Consider the following 12,626-nt stretch of genomic DNA (forward strand, 5'->3'; position numbering starts at 1 on the left):
AGTTGAGCGTAGATCCTAAATCAAATAGGTTAATAAATGGATATTTATGTAGGTTGACAAAACGTTAATTCAAAATTATTATCATTATATGAAATTATTATATGAAAATTGATTGCTATGAAAATAAGTAATAGCTAGTTATGAAGACAATCCTTGAACACGGGATTCTTTGCAATATTGCCCCGACTTGACAGCACCAAGATATCCTTAGGATCGTGTGTTCTTGACAAAGCGACGCAAAGCTGTCCATGATTAAAACATTCGGACCTAAGGTCCAGTCCAACTATAGTGATGTCTTGTCCCTGAGCACGATTTATGGTCATGCTGTAACATGGCCGAACCGGAAATTGTTTTCTACGAAATATAATGCCGTTAGAAGCGTCTGTTGGTACCAGGGTTGTTCGTGGAATCAATATTATAGTTCCATTTTTGTTGAAGGCTTCAATTGTGTTTCTATGGAGACGTGACACAATGGCCCGTGTTCCATTAACCATAATTGGATGGTTAATATTGCGGAGAACAATAATAGGCGTCCCCACCTTCAACTTCAGTTTATGTGGTGGAAGTGAACCAATATTCACAAAAAAGTATCGATACTTTTTACTGCATCAAAATATTGCAATCACAAACAAAGTTATAAGAAGTCATAGCGTGAGCGTAAATGTGAGCTAGTTTTGAAATTATGACGTAGCATACAGCATAACAACGCGCGTTGTTAAGATGTTCTTGCTCGCGCACGTGCATTTTTATCATTGCTACGCAACAGCGCAGTAAACCTTTGCTAAAATAACGCCATTATTCTAACGATTATTTAACCTCACTTCCGACGTTAATTATAAAAAATCTAAAGCCTAAATCAAAATTCTAAGAATGCTATAGCCTATTCCTATCTTTTTTCTACAACCCTGCTAAAAATGGCGAGGTTTCAACTCCATTTGCGAGCTGGGTTTGGCTTCACCAGAGGGTCATTTTGAGGTCGATTTTCGGTGTTTTTTCTTCTATGTCCCCGTTGCCGGGGAAATTTCGTCAAGTTTAAAATATAGTATAGATAACGTCATTTGACAATTATTATCATTAATCTATAACATACAATCTAACTGTCTTGCTGAGGGGGAGTAGTAAACGCTTCACATTAAAATACAACATACAAAATTCAAAACCATCAACACGGTTAGTTGATATCATGGACAATTTGGTATACATCTATTTCGTTGTAATATCATTTGCTTTATCTTATATTAATACTATAATGAAGTACAGTAGGATATATGTTTCGAGAAAGAAAGGTTGGTCCGATTATTAACAAAAGTAAACAAAAGTCCATCAGGGACTCCGTGGAGTCGAAAAAGGTACACGGCCGCTGTCTGGTGCTGCTAGGCATTTATTGATCAAGATGTTTTATTGTATTGATTTATAATGATTCTATTGTTCGTGACTAATCAAGTTCTAAGTGGAGGTATAAAGTGCTGTTTAAGATACTTCGTCATCTCATGTCCAGTATAATGATTAAGATATGTAGTATACAATGCAGTTTCAGTAGTTGACCCATGCAGTTAAGTCCGCCATAACTCACAATTGTTTAATCATCTGTCAATTGTCAAAGTCGTTGTATGTTTATTCGCTGAGATAGCAGTGAGATAAGTTGTTAGTGTTTACAAATGATTTTTTTGTAAATCTGTATGATAAAATGGTAAAGGAATAATTTTACTTTTGATAATGGATGTCAACTATACTTTTAACTACAGCAGAGTAAAAGTAAAATCCTGCTGAAATCAATGTTATTCATTAAAAGTTAATCTATTTTGTAAGTCTCATCTTTGTAAAAGTGTACTAAAGTTATGTGTTTGATTTAATATCCCCCAAGAGTTCATCATCGACTACTACTTCTAAAAACTCAACCTTGTCAATATTTTCAAATCAAAGTAGAACCTGTCAGTTGAACAAATTTTCATAACAATATGCTTTGGCCGTTGCATGTGTTGCATAAACATTATTGTACCAGACCATTGTCAGCAGATTTTATGTAAAGGCGCCAATGTCCAACCAAAGATTTATCCACTGCCAATATAGTTTTAAGAAAATGACTTAGTAGGGTGCTATTTGGCTGGATAACTAGCATACATATGCATAATACAGCTATATCATGTTACTATAGCTCCAAAATAAATAAATTGCTCTAATTTTAAATTTTAAGTTATTTAAGATCAATCTTCTCAATTTTATGATTTAAGAATTATCTTTTACCCTAACTATGATCTGGTGGCATTCCATACTTAACTAAAATTCAACTTTGAACTATCAGATTATTAGTAACAACAAAATTATAGTTATTATATATATTAAGACATGCATTTTGCTGTGTGTTTCCAATATTAGAGTTTATGATATGTATTGATTGAATGATTGGTAATTAATTTAACTATTGTTTTATTAAAATTTTATTTTATTATTAGTCGATAACTATTTTATATATGCGAGGAACGAAAATAGCAGCTAAAATGTCTGGTAAAAGAGGTGAGGAATATGCTCACCTGATAGGCTTCATAAGAATTATACGTCGCTTCTTTCTACTTCAGAGCGTTCTCTCATAGTTGTTCTCTTATAGTTGTTCGAGAGTTCAGGGAAAAAGCTGTCAAAGAAGCTCATTTGGGATTCATCCTGTTTAATCTCATTCCATCTTGCGAATCATATGACTGTTAAAATTCTTGGTATTAAATGAAATTTTGGATTACTTAAATCAAATTATCAGACTGTATAGTATTTATTGGCTGCATACAATTTATCTATTGCCATCAAAAATGTTAAACTGAAACTTCTGTTAGAAACTTTAAATACGATACAAATATAATCATAAAAAATACCCCATTATCTAGCTGAATGAAACTCACTGGGAAGATGATAATTAATATTAGGTAACAGCAGGCCAACCTTATGGTATTTTGCCCTCTCATTATCTCCTCCCTTGTGGCAAAGGAGGAAATTGGCAGAGGGGAAAGATGAAATTCTGATGTTAGGAAAACAAAAACCAGTAATTGATTTAGAAAAACATTAGAGGTAAAACGTAATTTAATCAGCATATTATCTTAAAACGATATTTTTGTCATGCACAGATGTTTGGGACTGGAAAATTTAATGGTAAAATTTTGCCTATTTACCTTTTTCTTAAAGATAAAATTTGTGATACCACCCAAGAATTGTCCAATCTGTGATGGATTTCAAGAGACTTGTCAATAAGGGGTCATTCACATATTATTACGTTATCAATATTTTAGCAATTTTAACCCCCCTCCCCCCTCCGTAATCAACCGTAATCAAGACCCAACACCCCCCTCCTGACAGCAATATTACGTAATCATGGCCTGACCCCCCACCCCCCCCCCCCCCCCCCTTTGACTTGTTTCCCTGGAAATCATTTTTCTTTACGTTTCATGCTACCCTGATCATGATGAGCCGAAATCATTGTTATGATATCCGGCCAAGCACCTTTCAAACTACTTACTTAGGCAGCCGGATTAAATAGGGCCGGGGGGCCGATGGCATAAAATGGAGAATTCTATGCCATTTTAAGATTTAAAAATGGAAGCATAAAAGCAGTGGATTACACGTGTAAATTGTAATAGTCAAAGTAGTTCAGCAGTAGGAACGGTGATGTCATTGTATTAATTATAAACAATGTAAGCTCAATAATATTCATGTCATATATATGCTCTACTGAAATTTTGGTCTGCATTTAAGTCAAGTCAGTTTAGAATAAGACACCAAATTTAGTTAAATTCAACAGCTGTGTAATAGGTTATTTCACATAGATCAATGCCTCGACTTTACGGTGGAGTGGATGGGGGTGGAGGTAGCTCCAGTTTTTCTGTCCTCGACGAAAATGGAAAAGTTGTCGCTCAAAGTGAGGGTGAATGTACTAATCAGTGGGTGAGTTAAAAAAACATTGTTGCCTAATTTCGATATGTTTAAAATTGAAAAGGTTTAGCTATCAGACTGAGCATGATATCAGCTGTAGTCTGTACTATAATTTTGGAAAATCATCAATTCATCAATTCTTACCTGCAGTAGTATAGCTTAGTATTAAAACCATTTCCCCTCATTTATAAGTGCTTGTGGTACTTAGTGATAAAATGATGTAATGATCGTTTCAGTGCACCCGTTTTTGAAAACTAAATATCACTGGTTGAACAGATCATGATATCTTTACTTAGCATCCCATTTATAATCAAATTATATTAAATATCCATCTTTAAGGAGCCATCGAATGATTTTATGTCATTGAACAGATTCAATTTCTAAAGTGATTTTCCTTGTAGGTAGAGATAGGTAGAGAGTAGATAGGTACAGAACAGCTTTGAAAAGCTTTGTCGTTACCTCTATAATTTCAGCTAGTAGGGATAGATAAAGTGCTAGAAAGTGTAGAAGAAATGTGGAAAAAAGCATTTGAAAGCAAATCAATGGAACCAGTGCAACTAGAGGGGCTAGTAAGTATTAATATGGCTGTTTGCCAAATTCTTTTTTCGATATAGAACCTAATTCCTACCATCAGGACTCATGAGGATGGGTATATAAGTTTTGTGACCGAACTCCTTTGGCCTATTTCCTTAAAATTAAATAAGCACAATTCATATTAAGTTAGCATCAATGTAAAATATCGGTATTCCGTACCTTCATAGTTTAAATTTTATTCGCAGAGATTGGGTAGTCGTTTTACCTGCATCACTCGAGTATTTTCAATTTTGTGTAACGTGAACAAAATGGATCCACGATTGAATTTAAACTGGCCTCTTATTACAGCAGAACATCGATTTACCGCGCCTCAATTTACTGCAAGCCCCAGTTTGCTCATTGCTGTTGCAATTTCCTTTCCCCAAATGGGGGCTCAAAATCCATCAAAACCCTGATTTGGCAGCTTTCTCTTTTCCCCTGCGGAAATTTAGGTTTATACTGTATTTTTTTCCTTTGCGGGTGATTGAGCCAGCTAGAAATTGCCACGTTCTGGCTAGTTCCAGCATGTTCTGGATAACTTTCTAATTTAATTTCATTTTCATTCGTCGAATGGCTGTGGTGTCCGATGTCATAACAAAAGCTGAGTACTAGTCCAATTCGTAGCCATATTAGAGAGGTTCTTAGCGGCTTGTCGGGGCTATTCTCGCGGTGACTTATCTCATCACATCTAAATATAATAATGATTATCAAAATTGTAGAAACATTTTACATTTATTTTAGGGATTATCTCTGTCGGGGGTGGAGGCGACCCATGTGAAGGAGGAGATTATCGAGAAGATGAAAACAAGGTACTCTCATGTTACTAAGAAAACTATCCCTGTTAATGACAGTTGTGGAGCTGTCTTCACCGCATTCAAACATGGTAATTACACGGTAATTGCACACGTGCTCTAAGAAATGAAACTGAATTTAGATTTCAAAACTTCTGACTGAATTATTTTGTAACATCTACTAGCTGAAATACTACATCTAACACTAATCTTGACGATGGTTAGGAAAGTTTCTTATCAGGAAGTTTCTTGTCAGGTAGTTTCTTATCAGTAAATATTTTGATTTTTTAAATACCACCGACATAACCACTGACATAATTTTAAATAAATTTACTAAAAACCCAGGTGGCATAGTGATAATAGCAGGAACAGGATCCAACTGTCAGCTTATATCATCGGATCTGGTTCAGCATGGGTGTGGGGGTTGGGGTCATCTTCTAGGTGAAAAGGGTAGCGGTAAGTTTAATCGTTTGCAGCATCGATTATGTAGTCTAACATACAACTTTTACCTGTATCAAACATCACTTTTGCTATGTATACCACGAATCATACTGCTGAAAAATGAATTGAATAGAATATTTATATTAATCAACTAGTATGTATATAGTTTTAAACTAATTACAACACTACAAATCTATTACATTTATTGAGAATTATGTAATGTAACGCGATGGAAGTATTTTAAGCGGGCATATCTTGTCCAAACCCAGGATACATGACATAAAAGATTCGTTTTAACTTGTTTGCATGAAAAGCATTAATAGTTCTTCTTCCGAAAATGTTGGCAACTGAACCCATTTTAATTCAGCGTACTCGATAGCACACAGACTTGTAAAAGCAGTGTTTGATGACCTGGACTGCTTTGAAGAGCCTGCCTATAACACTGATGTGGGTAGGAAACTGGTGTGGGAGTATTTTGGAGTTGATGATCAGATGAATATGTTGCAGTTTTATTACACTAAGTTTGAGAAGGCTCACATTGCTGGTCTTACGAATAAAATATCAAAGGTAAAATGGGTTATTTTAGAATTTAAGGGTTGAACATTTTCTGGGATATTTTTGTTTTACATTATAAAAATTGTCACTTAACTGGCATATATGATATAAATTAATGAAATGTAAGCTTAACACTTAACAGTGCATGAAATAATGTTAGAAATATAAAATATTATATATACGTAATATTTTATATTTTATATTATATATAATTTTTATATAAAATAAATATCAAACTGTTTGATCAGGTTGCAAGAGAACAAAAGGATCCGTTACTGTTATCATGTTTTGAGTTGGCAGGAGCACAATATGCCAAGATGCTTACTGGAGTCATTAAACGTTACAGGTTCGCATTTAAGAGGAAATTAATATTATATGCTGTTGTCAAGTAAAAGTTGCAGTTTTGGGGTGCATTTTATTTATGAAGATTGTATGAAATTGCCACTCACGTTTTTATCTAGACGGTACGTAATTAATAATTATTGCCGTCAAATTCTGGCATAATCTAGCCCTCACTTTATAGATGATAGTTATAACAGTGTGGTGACTGACAGTTATTGATTTATTTGGTTGGTCGAGCTACTGCAAGCTGATTTGTCAATTACTGTCACGTGTAAAAGCAATCACAACCCCCGCCCCCCCCCCACGATTAACACCCGCTAATCTAAGGAAGGAGAAAGGCGAGGATTACAGAGGACCTGATGAGTATATAGACGTGGTGTGTATGGGAGGAGTATTCGAGTCTTGGGACCTTCTCGAACTAGGTAAATATATTATATCTGTTATTTTGTTCTAGAACTTCTAGAACTCCTGGAACTAGGAAAATATATCAATATCATATCTGTTATTTTGTTCTAGAACTTCTAGAACTTCTGGAACTAGGTAAAAATATCATATCTGTTATTTTGTTCTAGAACTTCTAGAACTCCTGGAACTAGGTAAATATATCAATATCATATCTGTTATTTTGTTCTAGAACTTCTAGAACTTCTGGAACTAGGTAAATATATCATATCTGTTATTTTGTTCTAGAACTTCTAGAACTCCTGGAACTAGGTAAATATATCAATATCATATCTGTTATTTTGTTCTAGAACTTCTAGAACTTCTGGAACTAGGTAAATATATCATATCTGTTATTTTGTTCTAGAACTTCTAGAACTTTTGGGACTTCTGGGACATGGTAAATATGGTAAATATAATAATATTATATTACTCTCCTCCATAACTAATAGAACATTTTTCTGTTTAGTCACTATTTTGGGTATTTCTGTAACCCTGTAAATCCAGCCTCCTCAAATATTATTATATTAATATTAACTCATCATATTCCTCGAAATTATCACACGTTATTCTCAAAGGAAATAAAAATCAAACTTGAATAGTTCTCTCACCCAGGGTTCAGGGACCAGTTCAACCAACAATCTTACATTACAAAAGTTCGCCTGTACCGTCTTGAAGCTTGTGGATCCTTGGGAGCGGCTAGATTATGTGATCCCCGCTTAGAACTCGATTACAACAAGAATACCCGGCTATTTTGTGAGATTGTTAAAAAATAAGATCGGACTTAGGAATAGGATACGATTAAAATTGTTTTTATTATTGGCTTTTGAGGATAGTATGTAAAGTAGATGTGATTGAAGTAAAGATATTATGTAATATACATATATGTATAATAGATGTCCGAATGTTATGTTTATTCTTTAGCGTATGTTATATTTATTCTAGAAAATTTGGTGTTTTTTTGAAGGTTTTACCGAACATTGTTTCGAAAGAAGATTAATTTCAGTAAAGTATTCTTGTGTTATTACCCAACCTCATTTATATATTGGTCGGATTTGGGTTGGGTTTCGGTCGGATTTGGTCGGGTTTTGGTTGGGTGTTGGTTGGGATTAGTTAATTTAAAATCGAATAGTTGGGCTCTTTTCAGTCAGAATAACGTTATTTAGGTTCTTAATTTGTTTAAATCAAAGAAATTTCCCATTTAGAGTCTGACAGCGATCGCGTTTATCTCAATGTTGATCAATTAACTAATGGCATTATCAGTACTTACACTATCTACAAATTAAGTTGTCTGATTAAGTTTTTTTTTGAAATCTCGTAGATCTCGTAAGGCCGAGTGTGAGTTTTTAATTTTGGTTGAAACTTTAAGAACTGACAAAAGGTAAAATCCTGACAAAGAAAGTTCTCAACACTTCGTGCTCGGGGTTGGTAATGGCACAATTTATCCTTATTATTTGTAAAACCAGATGTCTTAGTGAAAACCATGACCTACCGGGCCGAGGTCATTTCCCCCCAAATGACGGCTTATTTTACATATAACGTGAACAATCAAAACCCCCAGTTTTCTGTAAACCCTAATTTACCGCAGCATTTCTCTTCCTCGAAACTCTGTGGTAAATTGGAGTTAAACTGCCCTTTGTTTTTCGTATGGGCTTAGTTTGAGCTATCGTATGTATAATCTTTCAAGAACGCAGAAAATACGTGCGATCTCTGCTCGACTCAAATCCGTCAAATTTTATTAAAACAAACTTAAGATATTATCAAATAAGATATGATGACTAATTTATTGATTTTTAGTTTTTACGCAATCGGAATATAGTGTTTGTGTGGGATTTTAAGTTAATTAGATTGATTTTAAGATACCACTGCACATTTAACAATTTGATTGACCTTTTAGACCAAGACCAAACTTAAATTTGTAGAATGACATTAACATATAATTTTTACAGTTAATATATAACTGCATGTTAGTTTGTATTTAGTTCTTTGTAGAGATTTATGAGCTTTTTTCTCGATGTAAAACAAAAATGAAACATTCATTATAGCTGCATGGTTTCACTTAAAATAACAACAATTTCTATTTCTCACTACATACGGGTGCCAAAAAAATACACTCAATGAATTTAGGCTACATGTTATGCACACCGGCTATCTTTAAAAGCTACACAGCAAACCAAAATGGCATGTTTAGAACTAGTCTTCCAGATAAAAATCAATAATTTTTAAAAACATTCAAAAAGAACCATAAAATGAAGCATAAAATGACCTGAAAAAGGCAGTTAAAACATTATTTTGAAGGTCGCGAGTCTACCCATCTACAGTTTTAGTGAGTTGTAACTAAGACATTCTGCACCACATCTACCACCGTCGGAAGCGGGTATCGTAGACTGCAGTTCTTCCTCGTTTACGGTTCCCTTTCCCGTTTTCTCCTCGCTTTTTTACGTCGGTCTCATCCTTTTCTGTCTTATCCTTGTTCTCCATCATGAAGTCTTCGTTACTTCCTGATCCCTCCGCAGTTTCGCCTATGGAATGAAAAAAGTGAGCTGGTTTTAAAGAGAACACTGCCTGCTCAGTTCTCAGGTTCAGTTATTTCGGCCATTTATCGGGTGTACAATCCCTTATGTAGGGCTTTATATCCCCTAATATATAAGTATTGTATAATTATAATGTAGGACGGAATTATCTGAAGACTTGTAACTTTAGGCTAACATCAAATCATGTCAACCTCCATAAACTGTATCATTCAGTAAAAATGAAACATGTTTTCAAGTTTAAAGTTGTGAAATGCTAAACAACGAAAAAATGTGGTAGTTCCAACTCATGAAACTCTCAAAAACTAACCTGATGACACTGTTACGAGAACCAAAACCAAAGCAGATATGAGTATGAATAGTTTCATCACTACCTAGTGTACCCTTGCTACAAATGGAGAGAACAGTTAAAACAAATGATAACCACTGCACTGAGTACAAGTTAGTAACTGTGCTGTTTAAATAATCGTATATTATATTCTATGAGTTATACCGGTATTGTAAATATGCGCTTCATCAAACTCAGCTACTTAAAGTGAATTTTGATAAAGTGCTTTATAAGATATTATCCAATCATGCAGTATTGTTTAATGATTTAGTTGGTCGGAATATTCAATAAATTAAGTCACGTGACCTCAGCTAGCAGGACATTATTGTAAATTGATCCTGTTATAAGATTCGTTAGGTTGCGAGAAGGAGGCCTATCATATTACAACTAGTTTCAAGTGAGTGATGGGTTACCTTTTCCTTTTCAGCCTTGTAATGTCATGCCTGCCCTTTTTTGTTTAGATTTGAAAGTTGAATGTACTGCTACGAATTCCTTAGGTCCAAAAATTGATACTTGAATTCTTCGCAATCCATAGTCATTGGAAATAGCCTTAAATCACACTGCTTACGGAAAATAAAAAACAACATATCAATAAAGTAATTATAGGGAATTATAAACAATAATTAATATGATTATTGCTCGCATTTTTCGGGCATCCATCAAAAAGTTCATCCCGCCTCGAACTGGGAATAGTGGAGCTGAAGAGAGCTCCCTCCGTTAAGATACCCTCATAATACTCTCTACCATCTTCTCAACCTGTGTTTATTCTTCTTGTTGTTCGCTGAAGATCGTTTAACTACATTCAGAAATTCTTCTCCGTCCTCAGCATCTTCTAATCCAGCATCTTCCTCAAGTTCGAGCTTCTCGTCCAAATCCTCTTCGGTGTCAGCTGAAATAGAACATTGTGCTAGTAAGTGGGCTTTTAGTAGAAAATGATGAATATAACTGAGCATGCGTGTCACATAGCTATGTTTGTCATAACGAAATTGGCTAAAAAATTTGTATATTATTCATTTGAAAGAAACAGTATCGATTGACCGGAGATGATCCCTTTGTCACATAACAACAAGTCCATAAAAATATTTTATAAAATACAATATTAACCCATATCTAAAATGAAATACTAACCAGCTGCAACTGTGAAGAGAGCGATAAGAGATAGTGATAAGAGGAAAACCTTCATGTTGCTCAGATTATATTGCTAGTGGGATACTGGGATCAAATATAGGTTTTCTACTACAATACATACATAGTAATCTTAACTGATAATCTAGACTTTGTCTTTTTTTAAAAGGTGGTCAAGATCCAAAATCTAGTTCTCTGTAAAGAGAAAGTTCAGCCCAACCAAACTCCCCCGCCACAGCTTTAACTAAAATATGCAAACTGGAAGAGTTAGCAGCTGTTAAAAGTTAACGCCCACTAAGTCTCTACCACACCGACTGCTACCACAGCTGCCACCACTACCCCTTTATATTATAGCTTAAATGCTTCCTAAAGTCACTCAAAACTGTTGCCTGCGTGACCCTGTGAATCTTAACCAATCATCTTGTCGTATTTCGAGGTTAAAAGGTGGTGCTATCCAACCATCTGAAATTGTCATCCAAGTCATTTAGAGTAATCAAGTGAAGCGAAGCTGATTGGACCGTCGAAACGTCAAATATCAAAATATATGTTATTATAATATCATTATACAGACAAATATTGCACTGGTTGTCATTTTAACTGATGCTTAAGTTCTTACCGTAAATTGGTCGGTCGTGGTTTGACTTAAAGTGCCAGCCGATGGTTAGTCAAAATATATTACATGACATTATTACTATCTATCAAAAGTTAAAACTCACACAAAATTAAAACTATTGAAAACAAAGCCTATATAATACAAGCATAGCTGATTACAGTTAAAGTGGTCTTGAGGATCTGTAACGTTTTAATTATCTTCCAATAATAAAGATGAGCAGGACTAGCATTTGTCACGACAAAGAATTTTAAGAAGAAGGATTAAACATGGATATGGGACTGCAAAATAAGATATGAATAATGTAATGCTCGATTATCATCAATTTTGGTTTTTATCAAAGGAGACATTGAACCTGAGGACTTAGGTGCAGATACAATTTATCTGTTATTAATAATCCACATTCCACCCAATAACCACTTATAATACCAATGAAATGGAATGTGTTTAGTCTCAGAGGCGAGGTTCTGGCGGCATTTTAACGATGTGACATTAAGAGAGAAGTATAGTAGTATCGAGTTATTGCCCTAATTACAGGTTAGCGTTGGTTGACAGACGGAAATAGTAGGTGGAGTAAAATAACTGCAGAAACGAGAAAACCGTAAAGGGTTAGCGAAAATCTTCATAGCGAACTTACTTTTTCTCAACATTTACTGTCTGCTGAACTGAAAACACTCCTTAGGCATGGGTGACTACATGGCAGAGCCTATCACTGGCTATAGTGAGCTGAAAGAACATGCCTCCAACCCTGAGTCAGAGAGGTATATTCCGAGCTGTATGGAGATGTACATCATGTCACTTCAGGTACTCTTTATACATTATACATTATACATCATGTCACTTCAGGTACTCTTTATACATTATACATTATACATCATGTCACTTCAGGTACTCTTTATATTATAATATATTCTGTTAGTCAGACACCATTTATTTAGCTCATTATTATACGACCAACCCTAATAGCTTTAGATATA

At 34.6% G+C, this 12,626-nt stretch overlaps 3 protein-coding genes across 5 annotated transcripts in view; 2 read left to right on the forward strand and 1 right to left on the reverse strand.

Moving 5' to 3' along the window:
• LOC134823451 (MYND-type zinc finger-containing chromatin reader ZMYND8-like) overlaps positions 1-12,626 on the reverse strand; it is a 50,815-nt gene that overhangs the window by 35,014 nt on the left and 3,175 nt on the right. The gene's annotated exons all lie outside the window — the stretch shown is intronic.
• LOC134823457 (N-acetyl-D-glucosamine kinase-like) lies at positions 3,811-9,098 on the forward strand. The gene is made up of 8 exons (XM_063834921.1): positions 3,811-3,924; positions 4,386-4,481; positions 5,227-5,368; positions 5,622-5,732; positions 6,085-6,284; positions 6,521-6,618; positions 6,942-7,036; positions 7,671-9,098. Exons 1-8 carry the CDS (start codon positions 3,811-3,813, stop codon positions 7,829-7,831), a joined length of 1,017 nt encoding a protein of 338 aa, XP_063690991.1. The 3' UTR covers positions 7,832-9,098.
• Positions 5,898-12,626, forward strand: part of LOC134823458 (oxygen-dependent coproporphyrinogen-III oxidase, mitochondrial-like) — a 40,214-nt gene continuing 33,485 nt past the window's right edge. Inside the window, exons 1-2 of the mRNA XM_063834922.1 lie at positions 5,898-5,925; positions 12,330-12,453. Coding sequence (XP_063690992.1) covers positions 12,334-12,453 — 120 coding nt within the window. The 5' untranslated portion in view covers positions 5,898-5,925; positions 12,330-12,333. The remainder of the gene's footprint in view (positions 5,926-12,329; positions 12,454-12,626) is intronic.

This window comes from Bolinopsis microptera, chromosome 11 (genome assembly GCF_026151205.1).
Source record: "Bolinopsis microptera isolate Bmic1 chromosome 11, MBARI_Bmic_1.0, whole genome shotgun sequence".
Classification (NCBI taxonomy): domain Eukaryota; kingdom Metazoa; phylum Ctenophora; class Tentaculata; order Lobata; family Bolinopsidae; genus Bolinopsis; species Bolinopsis microptera.